General features: G+C 45.3%; 1 protein-coding gene and 1 pseudogene across 1 annotated transcript; both read right to left on the bottom strand.

Moving 5' to 3' along the window:
- Positions 1-3,790: 3,790 nt before the first annotated feature.
- Positions 3,791-4,522, bottom strand: LOC119315929 (annotated as a pseudogene).
- A 17,798-nt stretch (positions 4,523-22,320) lies between these two features.
- Positions 22,321-23,441, bottom strand: LOC119318162 (18.6 kDa class III heat shock protein-like). Its single transcript, XM_037592684.1, has 2 exons — positions 22,987-23,441; positions 22,321-22,865 (listed from the first exon to the last, which is right to left on the bottom strand). The coding sequence occupies exons 1-2, from the start codon at positions 23,242-23,244 to the stop codon at positions 22,587-22,589; spliced, it is 537 nt and encodes a 178-aa protein (XP_037448581.1). The 5' UTR covers positions 23,245-23,441; the 3' UTR covers positions 22,321-22,586.
- Between the last annotated feature and the right edge of the window lie 629 nt (positions 23,442-24,070).

Below are 24,070 nucleotides of genomic sequence, written 5' to 3'. Positions count from 1 at the left end.
TCAATGGTGAACATCATTATGTTGATCATATCTACTATATGATTCACGCTCGACCTTTCGGTCTCCGTGTTCCGAGGCCATATCTGCATATGCTAGGCTCGTCAAGTTTAACCCGAGTATTCTGCGTGTGCAAAACTGGCTTGCACCCATTGTAGATGGACGTAGAGCTTATCACACCCGATCATCACGTGGTGTCTGGGCACGACGAACTTTGGCAACGGTGCATACTCAGGGAGAACACTTCTTGATAATTAGTGAGAGATCATCTTATAATGCTACCGTCAGTCAAAGCAAGATAAGATGCATAAAAGATAAACATCACATGCAATCAATATAAGTGATATGATATGGCCATCATCGTCTTGTGCTTGTGATCTCCATCTCCAAAGCACCGTCATGATCACCATCGTCATCGGCGCGACACCTTGATCTCCATCGTAGCATCGTTGTCGTCTCGCCAATCTTATGCTTGTACGACTATCGCTACCGCTTAGTGATAAAGTAAAGCATTACAGGGCGATTGCATTGCATACAATAAAGCGACAACCATATGGCTCCTGCCAGTTGCCGATAACTCGGTTACAAAACATGATCATCTCATACAATAAAATTTAGCATCATGTCTTGACCATATCACATCACAACATGCCCTGCAAAAACAAGTTAGACGTCCTCTACTTTGTTGTTGCAAGTTTTACGTGGCTGCTACGGGCTTTAAGCAAGAACCAATCTTACCTACGCATCAAAACCACAACGATAGTTTGTCAAGTTGATGCCGTTTTAACCTTCGCAAGGACCGGGCGTAGCCACACTCGGTTCAACTAAAGTTGGAGAAACTGACATCCGCCAGCCACCTGTGTGCAAAACACGGCGGTAGAACCAGTCTCGCGTAAGCGTACGTGTAATGTCGGTTCGGGCCGCTTCATCCTACAATACCACCGAACCAAAGTATGACATGCTGGTAGGCAGTATGACTTATATCGCCCACAACTCACTTGTGTTCTACTCGTGCATATAACATCAAACCATAAAACCTAGGCTCGGATGCCACTGTTGGGGAACGTAGTAATTTCAAAAAAATTCCTACGCACACGCAAGATCATGGTGATGCATAGCAACGAGAGGGGAGAGTGTTGTCTACGTACCCTCGTAGACCGAGGCGGAAGCGTTGACGCAACGTAGAGGAAGTAGTCGTACGTCTTCTCGGTCCGACCAATCCAAGCACCGTTACTCCGGCACCTCCGAGTTCTTGGCAAAACTCCGATCCAGCAAAGCTTCGGGGATGAGTTCCGTCAGCACGACGGCGTGGTGACGATCTTGATGTTCTACCGTCGCAGGGCTTCGCCTAAGCGCTGCTACAATATGACCGAGGTGGAATATGGTGGAGGGGGGCACCGCACACGGCTAAGGAACGATCACGATGATCAACTTGTGTGTTCTAGGGTGCCCCCTGCCCCCGTATATAAAGGAGCAAGGGGGAGGCCGGCCGGCCCTTGGGGCGCGCCAAGGAGAGGGGGGGAGTCCTCCTCCTAGTGGGAGTAGGACTCCCCTTTCCTAGTCCAACTAGGAATAGAGAGGGGGAAGGAAAGAGAGGGAGAGGGAAAGGGGGGCCGCGCCCCCCTCCTAGTCCTATTCGGACTCCCCATGAGGGGGGGCGCCACCTCCTGGGCTGCTACCCTATCTCTCCCCTCAGGCCCACTAAGGCCCATTACTTCCCCGGGGGGTTCCGGTAACCCCTCCGGCACTCCGGTTTTATCCGAAATCACCCGGAACAATTCCGGTGTCCGAATATAGTCGTCCAATATATCGATATTTATGTCTCGACCATTTCGAGACTCCTCGTCATGTCCATGATCACATCCGGGACTCCGAACAACCTTCGGTACATCAAAATACATAAACTCATAATAACTGTCATCGTAACATTAAGCGTGCGGACCCTACGATTCGAGAACAATGTAGACATGACCGAGACACATCTCCGGTCAATAACCAATAGCGGGACCTGGATGCTCATATTGGCTCCTACATATTCTACGAAGATCTTTATCGGTCAGACCACTTGACAACATACGTTGTTCCCTTTGTCATCGGTATGTTACTTGCCCGAGATTCGATCGTCAGTATCCAATACCTAGTTCAATCTCGTTATTGGCAAGTCTCTTTACTCGTTTCGTAATACATCATCTCACAACTAACACATTAGTTGTAATGCTTGCAAGGCTTATGTGATGTGCATTACCGAGAAGGCCCAGAGATACCTCTCCGACATTCGGAGTGACAAATCCTAATCTTGAAATACGCCAACCCAACAAGTACCTTCGGAGACACCTGTAGAGCACCTTTATAATCACCCAGTTACGTTGTGACGTTTGGTAGCACACAAAGTGTTCCTCCGGTAAATGGGAGTTGCATAATCTCATAGTCATAGGAACATGTATAAGTCATGAAGAAAGCAATAGCAACATACTAAACGATCGGGTGCTAAGCTAATGGAATGGGTCATGTCAATCAGATCATTCAACTAATGATGTGACCTCGTTAATCAAATAACAACTCTTTGTTCATGGTTAGGAAACATAACCATCTTTGATTAACGAGCTAGTCAAGTAGAGGCATACTAGTGACACTTTGTTTGTTTATATATTCACACATGTATTATGTTTCCGGTTAATACAATTCTAGCATGAATAATAAACATTTATCATGATATATGAGGAAATAAATAATAACTTTATCATTGCCTCTAGGGCATATTTCCTTCAACATCCTCAACCCTTGACTCATCCAAAGATACGATATTATCCTCTAAGGCCCAAACAACTGCTTATAGTAGTTGGTGATGTATAATTTTAAATTTTCCTGTCCTAAAATCGTCCCCTTGTCTTGTTTGAGCTGAAAAATTATATTCTTTCGATGTATGCCATTCGCAATCATGTGGAAGAATTGAGTGTTATCATGCGAACTTTAGCTCGCAGTGCCCGCTTCATTTCTTTAACGAACTTGACCAATAGATCCTGATGCATCCAAATCCTAGGATGTGAACAACGTTGCAAAAGCAACTCTAGGTGGCTGTGAAGCTCTACTCTATTCCTTGCTCTGGCTCACTACTCTATTCCTTCCTCTGGCTCAGGTTCGAAGAATGACTAATGGCCATGTTCTATCTTTCTTCTTGCGTTAAATAGAAGCACACTACTCTCTCACCCTTGAATAAAAGAAACTATTACATTAGCTCGGATCTGTGGTGAAGCAATTGCTATTAACTTGGGCCTGCTGTGAAGCATTAATGCTTCTATGCATTTATCTTGTTGTTCCGTGAAAATGCAAGTAATCCTGATATAAGGAGGGCATGGGTATCCATGACGTCTTGTGCTCCCTTATAAATCATATTTGCTTTTGAGTTTGTTTCAATTACTACACTAAAGATTCACTCACTGAGTTTTGGATTTATTTAGATCATGACACTTGAGAACAGAGTTAATTTGATAGATCGTGGAACTCACGGAGAGGGGTTGACAGATCGTGCCGTTGTCGATTGCTCAAGGGAACGAAACAGAGTTCTCACTCTATTTTCCCCTAAGATTACGTGAAAAACGTATAAAATCCTGGTACTGAATCCAGGCACGCGGCTGCATTCGATCAAGCGGGGTTAGAATAGATACAGAGGTTGATCCGACAGCTAACAATTCGTGCTCCATAGTTCCATTAACAGCAAGATTCACAAAAGATGACCACAACTATCTCCGGCCAGATCACGAACAGAGCACGAGACCACAAGAGAACACCCAAATCTACCAGACTCGCTACACTACTCGACTGCTAGAATGATCATTGACGACAAACGCCGACGAGATACCGAAGGTACACGCGACTGAAGGAAGGCTCGAACAATCAGGCGATGGCGACCTAGACGGACTTGGTCTTCTTCTTGGGTGGCGGCTGCTTCTTGACGGTGACGGTGAGCACGCCGTTCTCGCAGCGCGCGGCCACGGTGCCCGCGTCTGCGTCCTTCGGCAGCTGGAACTTGCGCACAAACGACCGCGGTGACGCGCGGCGCTCCAGCCGGATGTAGCGGCAGTCCCCCTCCTCCTCCTCCCGCTTCCGCTTCCCGTTGGCGCCGCCGTTGCTGGCGCTCTTCATCACCAGCATGTTGTCTTCCTCCAAAGTCACCTGTCCATTCAGAGCGCCCATAGACATTAGTCACCTGTGCCACCCCTGGCCGAGTTTGGTCCAAGAGAAGAAATGCGGGGAACGGGGCCGAGCAGCACACGCATGTACCTAGATGTCGGAATTGGAGAGGCCGGGGACGTCGAGCACGAAGGCGTACTCGCCGGTGGTCTCCATGATGTCCACGGGCGTGCCGCTGCCCCCAATTTGCCCGGGGGTGATCGTGCCCTTGACCGTGCGCAGCATGGTGGCAGGCGTGGTCTCGGTGGTGGGTGTCCGCCACGGCGAGGCGCTCAAGCACTTCCGACGGGTGGACGAGGCCGGCCACGGCAGGGGCAAATAGCAGCTCAACCATTGCTTCTCCTTCTTGTTCCTTGATTGGTTCCTCACTGCGTGGGTGGGAACTAGTAAGGGACGGTGCGACTCAGACTTGAAAGATCGATGGATTGGATGGATTTTTCAAAACCATCATGTGTTGAAACTTTGTCGAACGAATATTTGACAAGAAAATTCTTGCCGTACAAACAGATTGGGTATCAGAGTATGAAAATCTTAATTCCCCTTTTCAATAAGTAGGCATATCACATCCCGTGTCTTTTTCTTTTGGGCGAGGAACATCATCCTATGTCTGTCCATACGTCCACCAACAAAATGGTTCCGCCATGCGTAAACACCGCCACACTGTACATGGTGTCCTCTTATTGCTTACGATGTGCCATTCTCAAGAAGGAGGACCGATGGCACCGCACTCGTCCAGGCCACGATGGCAAGGAGGGTCTAGCCAGTGACCACATGAGGGCTCATGACAGCAGGTGCCACCTCTCCGACCAGCAGAGCTTCAACGTCTGGAGCACGTTCTAAAGTATTTCAAAGAGCATCACATTTTTGCCAAAGAGTCCATCTTTAGCTGACCAGCTTAGTGATGCTTCTCTGTGTACAAACTTGAGTCAATGTAGTAATCAATCCTGATGCTTCCAACTCCTAGGATGTCAATGGGCTTGGACAGTGCAAAAGAAATTCCTACAAAGTGTAAGTGCGTATACATTATCTATGCGAGTCCTACCCTCTACTCCTTGTTTGGCTCGCGTATAAAGAATGGCTTCTTTGAATAGGTTCCATCTATCTTCTCATGTTTAAATAGGGGTATTTTTTTCTCACCTTTAAATTGGAGAACTATTATGTTAGCTTTGGTGTGATGTGACAGAACAACCATTATGCCTCTATGCATCTATATCACTATATGTAATTATTGGTAGTTGGATGAAACTGATTCAATGGTTGAGAAGTGGCAAATCTGAGTAATGTTGGCTGTTGAATATTCTCTTCATTACACCAAATTATGTGGCATGTACTATCCAGAAGATTTCATACTTGAACTTAAGCACAACTATAATATGCACAAACCTCAAAACAATGATATGATATATCTCCTTTGTTCTAGACTCTTTCATAGTTAATTATCCAGCTTTATCTTTTAAAAGGATTGACATTCATTTTTGTTTTGTATTATTAATTTGGACTATATGAACAAAACACTTATCATTTGTTCTAGGCTCTCATATTCTTCAATTATCCCTACCTTTTTACTTCCAAGGAATTGGTATTTTATTTTATTTATCTTTTTGTTCCGGGTAAAAGCTATAGCATCATCTTCTAACGCTTTCATTGAATATTTTGGAGCTATAATTTGATTATCAATGGGATAAACCTACACCTTATATTTCATGCATATGTGACTCAAATTTACATGTTTGTGTATTATAATGTGGCATGTCGATATCCAGTTGCACTTACTCTCAGGTGCAAGAAACATGCAACTTGCTACTCTTAATAATGACATAAGGAGTAAATGGGCATCTACCGTCCTGAGATCTCCCTGATCATTTATTAAAGTTTCTTTAGATGGCTACTGTTAAGATGGCCTTGCCTTGGACTTCTTTAGGTGATGACAATTAAGATAGCCTTTGCATCAGTTTCCTGACCAAAGGAAGCAGGAGGTAGAAATGACACATGGAGGAGTTGTTACATCATGTCGTATTGGGGGGAGGTGAGCTAATGATTTAAATACAAATTCTATTGGTTAGTACAAATAAGCACCTTGCATTTCCTTTGGTCTATCAGCTCCTGAAGCTAGTGTTAGTGCTCCCGTCGCCACTGCATCAGAGGAAATGTGTTTCTCTAGAATGAAAATAGTGAAGAATGTTCAACATAATCACATTAGTGATGATTTCATGAACCACTATATCATGTGCTTCTTGGAGCAAAGACTACTATATTCATCTCCATGTAAGGATGCAATAGATTACTTTTTGAAGATGAAAGATCGTAGAGGGAAAATATAGAGAGGTAACTACTTTCGTAATCAGAGCTTATTTTGTTGTGATATATTGGCAACCATGATTTCGTATTTGTGTGAGGTTAGTAAAAACATTTTAGACATGTTAGTTAATACGAGTTAAGCATTTTTAGCCATATATTATTGCTGCTTTTTTAGGGGATACATATTAGTGCTACTTGTTCGTGTTGACACCGATGACTTTTTTCCTGGCTACGCCCCTGTGTACATCCATACATAATTGTTTTGATTTTATTTTGGTGGCTGCATTTTCTTGGCAGATACAGTTGTTGGGGAACGTAGCAGAAATTCAAAATTTTCCTACGTATCACCAAGATCTATCTATGGAGAAACAAGCAACGAGGGGAAGGAGAGTGCATCTACATACCCTTGTAGATCGCTAAGCAGAAGCATTCAAGTGAACGGGGTTGAAGGAGTCGTACTCGTCGTGATCCAAATCACCAGAGATCCTAGTGCCGAACGGACGGCACCTCCGCGTTCAACACACGTGCAGCCCGGTGACGTTTCCCATGCCTTGATCCAGCAAGGAGAGAGGGAGAGGTTGAGGAAGTCTCCATCCAGCAGCAGCACAACGGCGTGGTGGTGATGGAGGAGCCTGGCTATCCTGCAGGGCTTCGCCAAGCACCGCGGGATATGAGGAGAAAGAGAGGGAGGGCTGCACCAATGAGAGAGATCTAATCACGTGTCATGGGCAGCCCCTAGGCCTCACTATATATAGGGGAGAGGGAGGAGGGTGCGCCCCCTCTAGGGTTCCCACCCCTAGGGGGCGGCAGCCCTAGATGCGAAAGGGGAGGCGGCCAAGAGGGGAGGGGAGAGGGAGGCGCACCAAGATGGGCCCTAAGGCCCATACCCCCTTAGGGTTTGCCCCCTTTCCACCTCTTAGGCGCCTTGGGCCCTTGTGAGGGGGCGCACCAGCCCACCTGGGGCTGGTCCCCTCCCACACTTAGCCCAATCAAGCCTCCGGGGTTGGTGGCCCCACTTGGTGGACCCCCGGGACCCTCCCGGTGGTCCCGGTACATTACCGATAAACCCCGAAACCTTTCCGGTGACCAAAACAGGACTTCTCATATATAAATCTTTACCTCCGAACCATTCCGGAACTCCTCGTGACGTCCGGGATCTCATCCGGGACTCCGAACAACATTCGGTAACCACATACAAACTTCCTTTATAACCCTAGCGTCATCGAACCTTAAGTGTGTAGACCCTACGGGTTCGGGAACCATGCAGACATGACCGAGACGTTCTCCGGTCAATAACCAACAGCGGGATCTGGATACCCATGTTGGCTCCTACATGTTACACGATGATCTCATCGGATGAACCACGATGTCAAGGACTTAATCAATCCCGTATACAATTCCCTTTGTCTATCGGTACGATACTTGCCCGAGATTCGATCGTCGGTATCCCGATACCTTGTTCAATCTCGTTACCGGCAAGTCTCTTTACTCGTTCCGTAACACATCATCCTGTGATCAACTCCTTGATCACATTGTGCACATTATGATGATGTCCTACCGAGTGGGCCCAGAGACACCTCTCCGTCACACGGAGTGACAAATCCCAGTCTCAATTCGTGCCAACCCAACAGACACTTTCGGAGATACCCGTAGTGTACCTTTATAGCCACCCAGTTACGTTGTGACGTTTGGCACACCCAAAGCACTCCTACGGTATCCGGGAGTTGCACAATCTCATGGTCTAAGGAAATGATACTTGACATTAGAAAAGCTTTAGCATACGAACTACACGATCTAGTGCTATGCTTAGGATTGGGTCTTGTCCAGCACATCATTCTCCTAATGATGTGATCCCGTTATCAACGACATCCAATGTCCATGGTCAGGAAACCGTAACCATCTATTGATCAACGAGCTAGTCAACTAGAGGCTTACTAGGGACATGGTGTTGTCTATGTATCCACACATGTATCTGAGTTTCCTATCAATACAATTCTAGCATGGATAATAAACGATTATCATGAACAAGGAAATATAATAATAATCATTTTATTATTGCCTCTAGGGCATATTTCCAACAGTCTCCCACTTGCACTAGAGTCAATAATCTAGTTCACATCGCCATGTGATTAACACTCACAGGTCACATCGCCATGTAACCAACATCCAAAGAGTTTACTAGAGTCAATAATCTAGTTCACATCACTATGTGATTAGCACTCAATGAGTTCTGGGTTTGATCATGTTGCTTGTGAGAGAGGTTTTAGTCAACGGGTCTGAACCTTTCAGATCCGTGTGTGCTTTACAAATCTCTATGTCATCTCCTAGATGCAGCTACCACGTTCTATTTGGAGCTATTCCAAATAACTGTTCTACTTGGAGCTATTCTAAATTGTTGCTCCATTATATGTATCCGGTATCTCTACTCAGAGCTATCCGGATAGGTGTTAAGCTTGCATCGACGTAACCCTTTACGACGAACTCTTTTACCACCTCCATAATCGAGAAAATTCCTTAGTCCACTAGTTACTAAGGATAACTTTGACCGCTGTCCTGTGATCCATTCTTGGATCACTCTTGTACCCCTTGACTGACTCATGGCAAGGCACACTTCAGGTGTGGTACACAGCATAGCATACTGTAGAGCCTACGTCTTAAGCATAGGGGACGACCTTCGTCCTTTCTCTCTATCCTGCCGTGGTCGAACTTTAAGTCTTAACTTCATACCTTACAACTCAGGCAAGAACTCCTTCTTTGACTGATCCATCTTGAACACCTTCAAGATCATGTCAAGGTATGTGCTCATTTGAAAGTACCATTAAGCGTTTTGATCTATCCTTATAGATCTTGATGCTCAATGCTCAAGTAGCTTAATCCAGGCTTTCCATTGAAAAACACTTTTCAAATAACCCTATATGCTTTCCAGAAAATCTACGTCATTTCTGATCAACAATATGTCAACAACATATATTCATCAGAAATTCTATAGTGCTCCCACTCACTTCTTTGGAAATACAAGTTTCTCATAAACTTTGTATACACCCAAAACTTTGATCATCTCATCAAAGCATACATTCCAACTCCAAGATGCTTACTCCAGTCCTCAGAAGGATTGCTGGAGCTTTGCATACTTATTAGCATCTTTCAGGATTGACAAAACCTTCCGGTTGTATCACATACAACCTTTCCTCAAGAAAATCGTCGAGGAAACAATGTTTTGACATCCTATCTGCAAGATTTCATAAATAATATAGTAATCGCTAATATAATTTCAACAGACTCTTAGCATCGCTACGAGTGAGAAAGTCTCATCGTAGTCAACTCCTTGAACTTGTCAGAAAACATCTTAATGACAAGTCGAGCTTTCTTAATGGTGACATTTACCATCATTGTTCGTCTTCCTTTTAAAATCCATCTATACTCAACAGCCTCACGACCATCGAGCTGTTGTGTCAAAGTCTACACTTTGTTTCCATACATGGATCCTCTCTCGGATTTTATGGCCTCGAGCCATTTATCGGAATCCAGGCCCACCATCGCTTCTCCATAGCTCGTAGGTTCATTATTGTCTAGCAACATGACTTCTAAGACAGGATTACGTACCACTTTGAAGTAGTACGCATCCTTGTCGTCCTACAAGGTTTGGGAGTGACTTGATCTGAAGTTTCATGATCACTATCATAAGCTTCCACTTCAATTGGTGTAGGTGCCACAGGCACAACTCTTTGTGCCCTGCTATACACTAGTTGAAGTGACGGTTCAATAACCTCATCAAGTCTCCACCATCCTCCCACTCAATTCTTTCGAGAGAAACTTTTCCTCGAGAAAGGACCCGATTCTAGAAACAATCCCTTATTGCTTTCGGATCTGATATAGGAGGTATACCCAACTGTTTTGGGTGTCCTACGAAGATGCATTTATCCGCTTTGGGTTCGAGCTTATCAGCCTGAAACTTTTTCACATAAGCGTCGCAGCCCCAAACTTTTTTTAAGAAATGACAGCTTAGGTTTCTGTAAACCATACGGTGTCATCTCATCGGAATTACGTGGTGCCCTATTTAAAGTGAATGTGGTTGTCTCTAATGCCTAACCCATAAACTATCGTGGTAATTTGATAAGAGACATCATGGTATGCATCATATCCAATAGGGTGCAGTTATGATGTTCGGACACACCATCACACTATGGTGTTCCAGGTTGTATTAGTTGTGAAACAATTTTCACAATGTCTTAATTCTGTGCCAAACTCGTAATTCAGATATTCATCTCTATGATCATATCATAGATACCTCATCCTCTTGTCACGACAATCTTTCAACTTCACCCTGAAATTACTTGAACCTTTCAATAATTCAGACCCGTGATTCATCAAGTAAATATACTCAACATCTACTCAAATCATCTGTGAAGTAAGAACATAACGATATCCACTACACGCCTCAGCACTCATTGGACTGCACACATCAAGATGTATTACTTCCAACAAGTTGCTTTCTGGTTCCATTTTACTGAAAACGAGGCTTTCAGTCATCTTGCCCAAGTGGTATGATTTGCATGTCTCAAGTGATTCAAAACCAAGTGAGTCTAAACGGTCCATTTGCATGGAGTTTTCTTCATGCAAATACACCAATAGACATGGTTCGCATGTCTCAAACTTTTCAAAAATGAGTGAGCCCAAAGATCCATCAACATGGAGCCTCTTCATGCGTTTTATACCGATATGACTTGAGTGGCAGTGCCACAAGTATGTGGTACTATCATTACTATCTTTTGGCATGAACATGTGTATCACTACGATCGAGATTCAATAAACCATTCATTTTAGGTGCAAGACCATTGAAGGTATTATCCAAATAAACAGAGTAGCCATTATTCTCCTTAAATGAATAACTGTATTGCGATAGACATAATCCAATCACGTCTATGCTCAACACAAACACCAAATAACAATTATTTAGGTTTAACACCAATCTCGATGGTAGAGGGAGCGTGCGATGCTTGATCATATCAACATTGGAAACACTTCCAACACATATCGTCAGCTCACCTTTAGCTAGTCTCCGTTTATTCCGTAGCTTTTATTTCGAGTTACTAACACTTAGCAACTGAACCGGTATCTGATACCCTGGTGCTACTAGGAGTACTAGTAAAGTACACATCAACACAATGTATATCCAATATACTTCTATCGACCTTGCCAGCCTTCTAATTTACCAAGTATCTAGGGTAATTCTGCTCCAGTGGCTGTTCCCCTTATTACAGAAGCACTTAGTCTCGGGTTTGGGTTCAACCTTGGGTTTCTTCACTAGAGCAGCAGCTGATTTTCCGTTTCATGAAGTATCCCTTCTTGCCCTTGCCCTTCTTGAAACTAGTGGTTTCACCAACCATCAACAATTGATGCTCCTTCCTGATTTCTACTTTGTGGTGTCAAACATCGCGAATATCTCAAGGATCATCATATATGTCCCTGATGTATTATAGTTCATCATGAAGCTCTAGCAGCTTGGTGGTAATGACTTCGGAGAAAACATCACTATCTCATCTGGAAGATCAACTCCCACTCGATTCAAATAATTGTTGTACTCAGACAATCTGAGCACAAGCTCAACAATTGAGCTTTTCTCCCTTAGTTTGCAGGCTAAGAAAATCGTCGGAGGTCTTATACCTCTTGACGTGGGCACGAGCCTGAAATCCCAATTTCAGCCCTCAAAACATCTCATATGTTTCGCGACATTTCAAAACGTCTTCGGTGCCTCAACTCTAAACCGTTTAACTGAACTATCACGTAGTTATCAAAACGTGTATGTCAGATGTTCGCAACATCCACAGACAACGTTCGAGGTTCAGCACACTGAGCGGTGCATTAAGGACATAAGCCTTCTAAGAAGCAATGAGGACAATCCTCAGTTTACGGACCTAGTCTGCATAATTGCTACTATCAACTTTCAACTAATTTTTCTCTAGGAACATATCTAAATAGTAGAACTAAAGCGCGAGCTACGACATAATTTGCAAAATCCTTTTTGACTATGTTCAGGATAAACAAGTTCATCTTATGAACTCCCACTCAGATAGACATCCCTCTAGTCATCTAAGTGATTACATGATCCGAGTCAACTAGGCCGTGTCCGATCATCACGTGAGACGGACTAGTCAACGTCGGTGAACATCTTCATGTTGATCGTATCTTCTATACGACTCATGCTCGACCTTTCGGTCTTCTGTGTTCCAAGGCCATGTCTATACACATGCTAGGCTCGTCAAGTCAACCTAAGTGTTTGCATGTGTAAATCTGTCTTACACCCGTTGTATGTGAACGTTAGAATCTGACACCCGATCATCACGTGGTGCATTGAAACAACGAACTGTCGCAACGGTGCACAGTTAGGGGGAACACTTTCTTGAAATTATTATGAGGGATCATCTTATTTACTACCGTCGTTCTAAGCAAATAAGATGTATAAACATGATAAACATCACATGCAATCAAATAATAGTGACATGATATGGCCAATATCATATAGCTCCTTTGATCTCCATCTTGGGGCTCCATGATCATCTTGTCACCGGCATGACACCATGATCTCCATCATCATGATCTCTATCATCGTGTCTTCTTGAAGTTGTCACGTCATCTATTACTTCTACTACTACAGCTAACGGTTAGCAATAAAGTAAAGTAATTACATGACGTTTATGTTGACACGCAGGTCATAAATAAATTAAGACAACTCCTATGGCTCCTGCCGGTTGTCATACTCATCGACATGCAAGTCGTGATTCCTATTACAAGAACATGATCAATCTCATACATCACATATATCATTCATCACATCCTTTGGCCATATCACATCACATAGCATACCCTGCAAAAACAAGTTAGACGTCCTCTAATTGTTGTTTGCATGTTTTACGTGGCTGCTATGGGTTTCTAGCAAAAACGTTTCTTACCTACGCAAAGACCACAACGTGATATGCCAATTGCTATTTACCCTTCATAAGGACCCTTTTCATCGAATCCGATCCGACTAAAGTGGGAGAGACAGACACCTGCCAGCCACCTTATGCAACTAGTGCATGTTTGTCGGTGGAACCGGTCTCACGTAAGCGTACGTGTAAGGTTGGTCCGGGCCGCTTCATCCCACGATGCCGCCGAATCAAGATAAGACTAGTAACGGCAAGATAATTGACAATATCGACGCCCACAACTACTTTGTGTTCTACTCGTGCATAGAATCTACGCAATAGACCTAGCTCATGATGCCACTGTTGGGGAACGTAGCAGAAATTCAAAATTTTCCTACGTATCACCAAGATCTATCTATGGAGAAACCAGCAACGAGGGGAAGGAGAGTGCATCTACATACCCTTGTAGATCGCTAAGCGGAAGCGTTCAAGTGAACGGGGTTGAAGGAGTCGTACTCGTCGTGATCCAAATCACCGGAGATCCTAGTGCCGAACGGACGGCACCTCCGCGTTCAACACACGTACAGCCCGGTGACGTCTCCCATGCCTTGATCCAGCAAGGAGAGAGGGAGAGGTTGAGGAAGTCTCTATCCAGCAGCAGCACAACGGCGTGGTGGTGATGGAGGAGCCTGGCTATCCTGCAGGGCTTCGCCAAGCACCGCGAGATATGAGGAGAAAGAGAGGGAGGGCTGCACCAATGAGAGAGATCTAATCACGTGTCATGGGCAGCCCTAGGCCTCACTACATATAGGGGAGAGGGAGGAGGGTGCGCCCCCTCTAGGGTTCCCACCCCTAGGGGGGCGGCAGCCCTAGATGGGAAAGGGTAGGCGGCCAAGAGGGGAGGGGAGAGGGAGGCGCACCAAGATGGGCCCTAAGGCCCATACCCCCTTAGGGTTTGCCCCCTTTCCACCTCTTAGGCGCCTTGGGCCCTTGTGGGGGGGCGCACCAGCCCACCTGGGGCTGGTCCCCTCCCACACTTAGCCCACGCAAGCCTCCGGGGTTGGTGGCCCCACTTGGTGGACCCCCGAGACCCTCCCGGTGGTCCCGGTACATTACCGATAAACCTCGAAACCTTTCCGGTGACCAAAACAGGACTTCCCATATATAAATCTTTACCTCTGGACCATTCCGGAACTCCTCGTGGCGTCCGGGATCTCATCCGGGACTCCGAACAACATTCGGTAACCACATACAAACTTCCTTTATAACCCTAGCGTCATCGAACCTTAAGTGTGTAGACCCTACAGGTTCGGGAACCATGCAGACATGACCGAGACGTTCTTCGGTCAATAACCAACAGCGGGATCTGGATACCCATGTTGGCTCCTACATGTTCCACGATGATCTCATCGGATGAACCACGATGTCAAGGACTTAATCAATCCCGTATACAATTCCCTTTGTCTATCGGTACGATACTTGCCCGAGATTCGATCGTCGGTATCCCGATACCTTGTTCAATCTCGTTACCGGCAAGTCTCTTTACTCGTTCCGTAACACATCATCCCGTCATCAACTCCTTGATCACATTCTGCACATTATGATGATGTCCTACCGAGTGGGCCCAGAGACACCTCTCCGTCACACGGAGTGACAAATCCCAGTCTCGATTCGTGCCAACCCAACAGACACTTTCGGAGATACCCGTAGTGTACCTTTATAGCCACCCAGTTGCGTTGTGACGTTTGGCACACCCAAAGCACTCCTACGGTATCCGGGAGTTGCACAATCTCATGGTCTAAGGAAATGATACTTGACATTAGAAAAGCTTTAGCATACGAACTACACGATCTAGTGCTATGCTTAGGATTGGGTCTTGTCCATCACATCATTCTCCTAATGATGTGATCCCGTTATCAACGACATCCAATGTCCATGGTCAGGAAACCGTAACCATCTATTGATCAACGAGCTAGTCAACTAGAGGCTTACTAGGGACATGGTGCTGTCTATGTATCCACACATGTATCTGAGTTTCCTATCAATACAATTCTAGCATGGATAATAAACGATTATCATGAACAAGGAAATATAATAATAATCATTTTATTATTGCCTCCAGGGCATATTTCCAACAACAGTTGGAGGAGTTGTGCCATACATACGACGATTTTAGTACAACATGTGTCTGACGCATTACCAGCACCATCCAACTCTCTGTTTCCCCATGTGTATGCACATGTTGTACAAAAATGTCGGATGCAGAGCCATTCCGAAGTTGGACCTAGGGTTTGCAACTAGCACAACATATTGTGTCATTCTTGAGAATAATCCCCGATTGTCTCCACACTTGCAGAGACACCAACAATGATCTCTCACAATTGAGGGTGAGGAAAAGATTCGGCCAGTAGCCACCCGAGGAGGCCCCTCTCCCAAAAGTACAGTCCTTGTGTTTGGTGGAGAAAGCGGCAATGCACCGCTCTCAATATTCTGGTTTGATCAAAAAAATTCTGGTTTGATGGCTAACACATGGTTGCCAAAGTGACTATCTCTAGCTGACCATCATAGATACGCTACTCTGTGTAGAAAGTTGAGTCGATGTAGTCGTTAATTATGATACTTTCAAGTCCAAGGATGTCGTTTGGCTTTGACGACATTGCAAAAGCAATTCCAATTATGTATGCTAGCCATCACTGACCTCTACTCCTTGTTAAGCTTAGGCGCGAAGAAACACTATGAATAGTGTTCATGTCCCATATCTCTTCTCGTGTTTAAATAGGGGTAGATATACCCCCCCCCCCAGGAGTATCATTACATTAACCTTTGATGTGATGTGATGCAACCACCTATCTGCCTCCATACATTTTATTCCTGCCATAAGGGGTGGGGATGCATTTACTGTCATGAGATCTCCCGTATAATTGTGTTAATTTTCTTTATGTGCTCATAATTAAGATGTGCTTTGGTTGAGTTTATTTTGATGATCACAGTTAATATAGCAATTTGTTCTTCATTTGGTGGCTGGCCAACATAAGCCACAGAGGACAGTGGTAGAAAAAGACACAGAGAGGAGCTGATAGATCATGTTGGTGGAGAGAGAGAGAGAGAGAAAGAGAGAGAGAGAGAGAGATGAGCTATTGTTTGGTTAATTAAGTTAATCGCAAAGTACTATCTAAATAGGTGTGGAGAAAAACAACATATTTTAGAAATGTTGATACTCATGACTTCTACAAGTGATTTTTACTTGACTACTAGTACAGAGTAGTACTGTCCGCCTATTTTGTTCCAGAAAATGTTGGATCTTCTACAATAATTACTACTTTGCCTTATACTCCCTTCGTTCCTAAATATAAGTGTTTTTAGAGATTTCAATATGGATTACATACGGAGCAAAATAAGTCAATCTACACTCCTCCAAAATATGTCTATAATACATCCGTATGTAGTTCATACTGAAATCTCTAAAAAGACTTATATTTAGGAACGGAGGGAGTACTAGAAAGGGAAAAATGTACAGTCAAGAAAGGATTACAGAAAGGATCGGTGAGAAGACCACGAGATCGGAAACATGTCTAGTCAGCACAACACCAAATGAACTACTCCCTAAATGTCCCTCCTAAGAGGCCAAAATATCGGTCAAAGGCCTACTGTTGAATCGGCTTTTGCTGGAGGAGATGTTTGTTCTGTTTTTTCCGCAAGTGCCATGCCATGTAGACCACAAATGTCAGCTACTTACTTCTCGGCTATTTTGGTCCACTTGAGTTGAGCTTACGCCACCACGATTTAACACTCTGGCCCCCAAAGAAATATCAGCCTTTTGCGGGTGAATGCAATGCGCCTTAATCCATACCTCCTTCGAGTAGATGTAGCCCAGTAGGATGTGCAATGTCGTTTCAGGAGCCCGATCACCAAAGGTGCAAACTATTGCAAAGCCATCCTCGTTTATCCAACCAATCAGCCGTCCAGTTTCTATTTGGCAATGACAGCCACATGTACAACTTGATCTCCTTGTTTTCCGTATTTCCACCAAGTGAGGTTGATGAATTCTTCTAGTGAACTATGCATCATAAGCGTCTTTTGCTCTATACTGACCTTTGGAGTTAAGGTTCCCACTATTGTAAAATAGCCTAGCAGGCAGTCGCTGCACATTAGACCGGGAGGCCACCTCTCTCGAGAGACCCAAACCTACTGTGCACAGTCATGTGGCATTGAAGTATGGTGAGGGTATGCTAGTACGAACCTGAGTGGATGTGCACTCGTAAATCCTGATGCTTCCAAGTCATAACATAAAGATCGATAACATTGTAAAAGCAATTCCAAGTTCCCAACTAAGTGTGAAGCGTTGGACTCTACTTCCGGCTTGGCTATGGTTTGAAGAATGACTTCTTTTATGAATAATGCCCATGTTCCATTTCTCTTCTCACAATTGAATGAAGCACTAATTTCTATGTTTAAATAGGAGGTACCATCACATTATTAACTAGGATCACTTTAGCTACATGTAAGTTGCCTGAATTTTGAATTTGGGTAGTCGATTTTATGATCGTTGATTCTAGCTCTGAGATTCGTGTTGTGTTTTTTTATGGGCAGTTTTGTGAGTTGGTTTGGGCTAATGTTTTTTTACTGACCATATATTTGGGCCAGGCAATTTGCTACTAGGTTGAAGCCCATTATGTGTACCACCCAGCCCATCCCTTTTTCCCTTTGTTTTTCTATGTTTTTCCTGCTTGTATATGTTTCCCTTTTTTTTCCTTTAAGTTGGGGTTTTTAGGTATTTTTGTGTATGCAATATATCTGAAGTAGTATGTATTTTCCTGTTTGTGAAGAGTGTCCAAACTTGCACATAACTTGCTCCTTGTTTATATGTGTATTTTCCTGTTTGTAAAGAGTGTCCAAACTTGCACATAACTTGCTTCCTGTTTGTATGTGTTACCCCATAACCTTCCCTTTTCCCTTCGGTTTTCTATGTTTTTCCCGTTCGTATGTATTTTCACAATCAAAAAGCACTGTTTGGACACTCTTGCTATTGGAGTTGCTAGATTCGTTGTTAATGGATTTGCCAAACAGTCGATTTGCTTTTGTACACGCTTCGAGTCGGATCTCAACTCTATCAAAACGGCACAGGTTTGTGGTCAGTTGACTGATCCAACTGCCCGAATTATGTTTTCAGTCAAGTGACCTTTAACCGCTCCCAACTCGGATTTGATATAAAGCAACAACCATGTTGCCTTTATGCATTTTTATTTAATCGTGGTGGTTCCATACAATTTTAATCATGCCGTAGGAGCACATTCACATTAATTTCGATCTGATGTGAAGCAACAACCGCACTGATTGTATGCATTTCAATTTAATCGTGGTAGTTCTATGCATTTTAATCATGTCATAAAGAGCACGTAAGCATCCAGGTACTGCTTTAAAAGCTTTAGGGTAATATTCAAGTTTCTTTAGATGATACATTTCAGATGCCCTTTGTTTTGGGCTGTTTTGAACTTCTTCAAATAGGTAGTAACTAGTAAGGGCATCTCCAACGGCAACCCTCAAACCGCCCGCATATTTTCGGACCGCGCGGTCTGGGCATGTTGCGCCGTCCAATGCGGTCCTGCAACGGTTTGAAAGGCAGTCCAGACGCACTTTGTGCCGCAAACCGAAGACAAACGTGTGGGGGCTTGGTCGTCCGGACAGTACATACACCCGCTTTTGACCACCCTGTCCCACCCAAAACCGTCCTCCCTCGCCCGCGTGCGTTCTCGCCCGGCGACAGCTACCCGATTTCATGAGTTGTAGAGCGGCTGCTCCCCATTGAAGTCGCTCACTGGCGCCGGCATTGAAGAGCCACGCCGATCGAGGGCGCCGCCAACGACGCGTCCCCGATGGCCGCACCTATTCAATGTCAGAGACACGTTTGCTAGAAGGGACAGGATGGCTATCTACCACGCCCGTTCAATGCCCCGTCCATCTGTATGCCGCCATTAAGCAGGATCGTCGGCCGAGAAACCCACTCCGACAAAGTGCATTGACGCACCTGGACGTCGGGCCTCACCGGAACGCGTTCTTTAATAGCGGCCACACCCGGCCTACTCCACGCCACAACATCAGCCGCTCCACACCTCCTCCCTGCCACCGCATCTGCCATGACTGGAGGTGGCAACGCTCTATGGGAGAGCCTATCGACGGAGACGAAGCACGAGCTGGCCGCCTGGGGGTGCCACCGTGCCAGGCGGGTCGAGACCGGCCTGCCGACCCGCTCGCCCGAGGTCTCCGACTATGAGGATGACCCCGCGATGGAGACGGGCTCCGACGACACCGTGCCAGAGCTCGCACCTGTGCACGTTGGCTTCACCATGGAACAGGCGCACGCACACTACAACGCCGCCATGGCGGAGGAGCAGCCTGTGTCAGCGCCCATGTCGGCATTCCAGCGGACATAGGAGGGACAGAGGTACAACCTTCTCCTCCTAGAGAAGCACTGGCTGGCGAAGGGCCGGATCAATGACGAGCGCGTGAGCGAGGAGGCCGTGACGGCCATGGCCACGGCAAACCCCAACTTCATCGCGGAGCAGCATGCACTCTACGAGGTCGTCCGCGCTCAAGCCGCCGCTCGCCAAGAAGCGCCCACCGCGGAGGCGTAGCTATAGGCGATCGTGGGCAAGAACAACGCCAGCTGCGCCTCCTACGCGCCGCCGACGAACCATCAGGCGGCCTGGTAGGACGACGATAGCGCGGGTGCCACCATTCCATCGTGGACCTCACGTCCACCAGCGACGGACAAAGCGTCGACTTGTCCAAGGATGAGTAGGGAACGAAAGGCGGCAGGGCCTTGTGTCCCATGTGGGCCGGTCCGTCTCCCGTGTTCTACTCTTCCTTGCCGGAGAGCGCAGTTTCACTTCATCGATCTTATCGTCGGTGCTCATGGAGACGGGGTGGAGACGCAATGGCGTGGACGACGGACGCCGCCGTAGGGTAGGTTTACGGTCGGGTCGGGACGGGTTTTTTTTGTTCTAAATGTTTGAAATCTGATAAAAATCCGTCATGTTTGCATTAACTTCATTCAATTTCTATGAAAATCCGGCCAACTTTGAACAAATTCCGTCCGGTTGTTCGTAAAATGTATGCAGGCAGCATCCCTCCCATATCTGTGTTCGTGGACCGGTCCCCCTATTTGTGAATGGATGCGGAAGAAAATTTATAGGTCGCCGTTGGAGATACCGTAAGACACATAAGAGTTGATATATTTGTTCCCACTTCAAAGGTGAACGAAACAACATGCCAAGATTACATGGAACACCTACGAATCCTGAACCAAGCTGAGCAGAATGCACGATTCTGAATATATACTGGAAGATACATGCAGAGATACGACAACTAACGATCCGTGCTCCATCGTTCCATTCACAGCAAGATTCACAAAACACGACAAAAACTAATTCATGATTTTTTTGAAAATCACAAACAATTTTGAGTTTCATGAACTTTTTAAAAACAGAGGAATTCAAATTGATTTTTTTTTCAAATATGTGACGATTTCAAAATTTGTATTTATTTTTAAAATTCAAAACTATTTTTGAATTCAAGATATTTATAAAAAATTGAAGAAGTTTTGAACTCACTGACCTTTTCGAATTCGCCAACATTTTTTTATGGCCATGAACATTTTTCGAAATTTATGACCATTTTTTGAATTCATGATTTTTAGTTCGAGAACATTTTTTGAAATTGCAAACATTTTCTGAATTCAAGAACATTTTGTGGACTTGCGAACACTTTCTGAAATATTTTTCAAAATTGTGAACATTTTTTTCAAATATGTGAATATTTTCTAAATTCATTTTTTGTTTGGGAGCTTTCAGTAATCATATCGAGCTTCCTCAGATGATCAAATGTAATATACGAGTATAAATGTTCTTGTGTTTGTATTTTCAAATTATATCTAATCCCTATTCCAAAGCCTTCTGCAACATTCACTCCGGTGATGTTTTATTGATGCAGGATCGCAACCTAACTACACTCATACTACACTTGCATGTAGCACTTCACATTCTCTCGTCGTCTTCACCACCTGTGAATAGAGCTAGGACCTTTTGAACATCATGTTGTTCTTGAGAAGAAATGCATATCAAATTTTATCACGCCCACATCGACAATAAAGATGTCTGTCAACAGCAACTAGAGGATCGTGAGAGCACGAGGCCACCTCTCCTCGTTCCTCAAGGAGGAACCTAAACTACTGTGTGTGCAGTGTCACATTTCACTAAAATACGTCGGAGAGTATGCTGCTAGTTTTGTTACGGTCAGAGAGTGTGCAGTGTCATGTTGTACTAGAATACGGCGAGAGTATGCTAGTCTGGTCACTAACAAAGATCCACATACTTGACCAATAGATCTTGATGCTTTCATATCTTAGGATGTGAACAACGTTGCAAAAGCAACTCCAGGTGGCTGTGAAGCTCTACTCCATTCCTTGCTCTGGCTCAGGTTCGAAGAATGACTAATGGCCATGTTCTATCTTTCTTCTCACGTTAAATAGAAGAACACTACTCTCTCACCTTGAATAGAAGTACTATCACATTAGCTCGGATCTGTGGTGAAGCAACTGCTATTGACTTGGGTCTGGTGTGAAGCATTAATGCTTCTATGCATTTAATCTTGCTGTTCCGTGCATTTTACTCCTGATATAAAACATATTTGCTTTTGAGTTTGTTTCAATTACTACACTGAAGATTCACTCACTATGTTTTGGATTTATTTAGATCATAACACTTGAGAACAGAGTTCATTTGATAGATCGTGGAACTCACAGAGAGGGGTTGACAGATCGTGCCGTCGTCGATTGCTGAAGGGAACGAAACAGAGTTCTCACTCTATTTTCCCCTAAGATTACGTGAAAAACGTATGAAATCCCGGTACTGAATCCAGGCACGCGGCTGCATTCGATCAAGCGGGGTTAGAATAGATACAGAGGTTGATCCGACAGCTAACAATTCGTGCTCCATAGTTCCATTAACAGCAAGATTCACAAAAGACGACCACAACTAATCCCCGGCCAGACCACGAACAGAGCATGAGACCACAAGAGAAGATCCCAAATCTACCAGACACGACACACTACTCTGGTAGAAAAGACGACCACAACTGATCACTGCTGACAAACGCCGACGAGGTACCGAAAGCTGGCGTGAGGGAAGGCTCGAACGATCAGGCGATGGCGACCTGGACGGACTTGGTCTTCTTCTCGGGCGGCGGCTGCTTCTTGACGGTGACGGTGAGCACGCCGTTCTCGCAGCGCGCGGCCACGGCGCCGGCGTCCGCGTCCTCGGGCAGCCGGAACTTGCGCACGAACGACCGCGGCGACGCGCGGCGCTCCAGCCGGATGTAGCGGCAGTCCGCCTCCTCATCCTCCCGCTTCCGCTTCCCGTTGGCGCCGCCGTTGCTGGCGCTCTTCATCACCAGCACGTTGTCCTCCTCCAGAGTCACCTGTTCGTTCATTCAGAGCGCGCACAGGCACAGACGTCAGTCAATCGCGCCACCCCTGGCCGAGTTGACGAGTTGGGACCAAGAGATGCGGGGGACGGGGCCGAGCGGCGCACGCGCGTACCTGGATGTCGGACTTGGAGAGGCCGGGGACGTCGAGCAGGAAGGCGTACTCGCCGGGGGTCTCCACGATGTCCACTGGCGCGCCGCCGCCCACGCCCCCGGCCCCAATCTGCGCGCCGGGGTGGCCGTGGCCGTGCCCGTGCGCGGCGTGGTGGTGGGCGCGGTCGCGGTGGTCGGCGTCCGCGGCGGCGAGGCGCTCGAGCACCTCCGGCAGGTGGACGAGGCCGGCCACGGCAGGGGCGAACAGCAGCTCGGCCATGGCTTCTTTCTTCCTCGGGTTGGTTCCTCGCTGTGGGTGGGGAACTCGGATGGGACGGCGCAAGTCGACTTCGAGAGCTCGATGGATTGGACTGGATTGGATTCTGCAGTGCGGAGCGGAGTGAGGGAGAGGGGAGTGGTATAAAGGAGGAGGAAGAAGGTTCGAGATGTTGCCGGGGGCGGCGCGTGGCGCGTCCAGAAAGATCCGGAAGCGAATGGAACAACCTAGTGCTGTAGGAGACTGGTCTAGGGGAATACTGCTGCTGTTCTGGATTTGAACACGGGCCCGTTTTGTGTCGGCCTGTGGGCTGAAAGAAAAGCTCGATGTTTCTCTTTTACTTTTCTTTTTCCGTTTCTTTTCAGTTTACGAGACATACCGCGTTTTAGCATGGTTTTCTTGCTGCTTTTTTAGTTTCGTGTTTGGTTTTCTTTTCTTTTTTATATTTTTTTAATTTTCTTTATTTTTTTCTTATTTTCTATTTTATAATTTGTAGCATTTTTCAAATTCACAAAAAAATTCGTAATTGTGAACATTTTTAAATTCATGAACACTTTTAAATTCATCAAAACAAATTAATCCGAGAACAATCTTTGAATTAGCGAATATTTTCTCATATTTGGAAACATTTTTTCATAGTCACAGTTATTTTCAAAATTCATGGACATAATTCAAATTTGTGAACAAAATTTCAGATTTGTGAGCTTTTTCAAATTCAGCAATGTTTTCCAAATTCACAAACTTCTTCCATATCTGTGAACTCTTTTCGAATTAGTGGACACTAAAAAAATTGCAAAGATTTCTCAAACTCACAAACATTTTACCAAAT

The sequence above is a fragment of the Triticum dicoccoides genome, chromosome 6A, assembly GCF_002162155.2.
Source record: "Triticum dicoccoides isolate Atlit2015 ecotype Zavitan chromosome 6A, WEW_v2.0, whole genome shotgun sequence".
In the NCBI taxonomy this organism is placed as follows: Eukaryota; Viridiplantae; Streptophyta; class Magnoliopsida; order Poales; family Poaceae; genus Triticum; species Triticum dicoccoides.
Note: the sequence above shows the minus strand (reverse complement) of the source record. Positions and strands in the feature narration are given on the sequence as shown.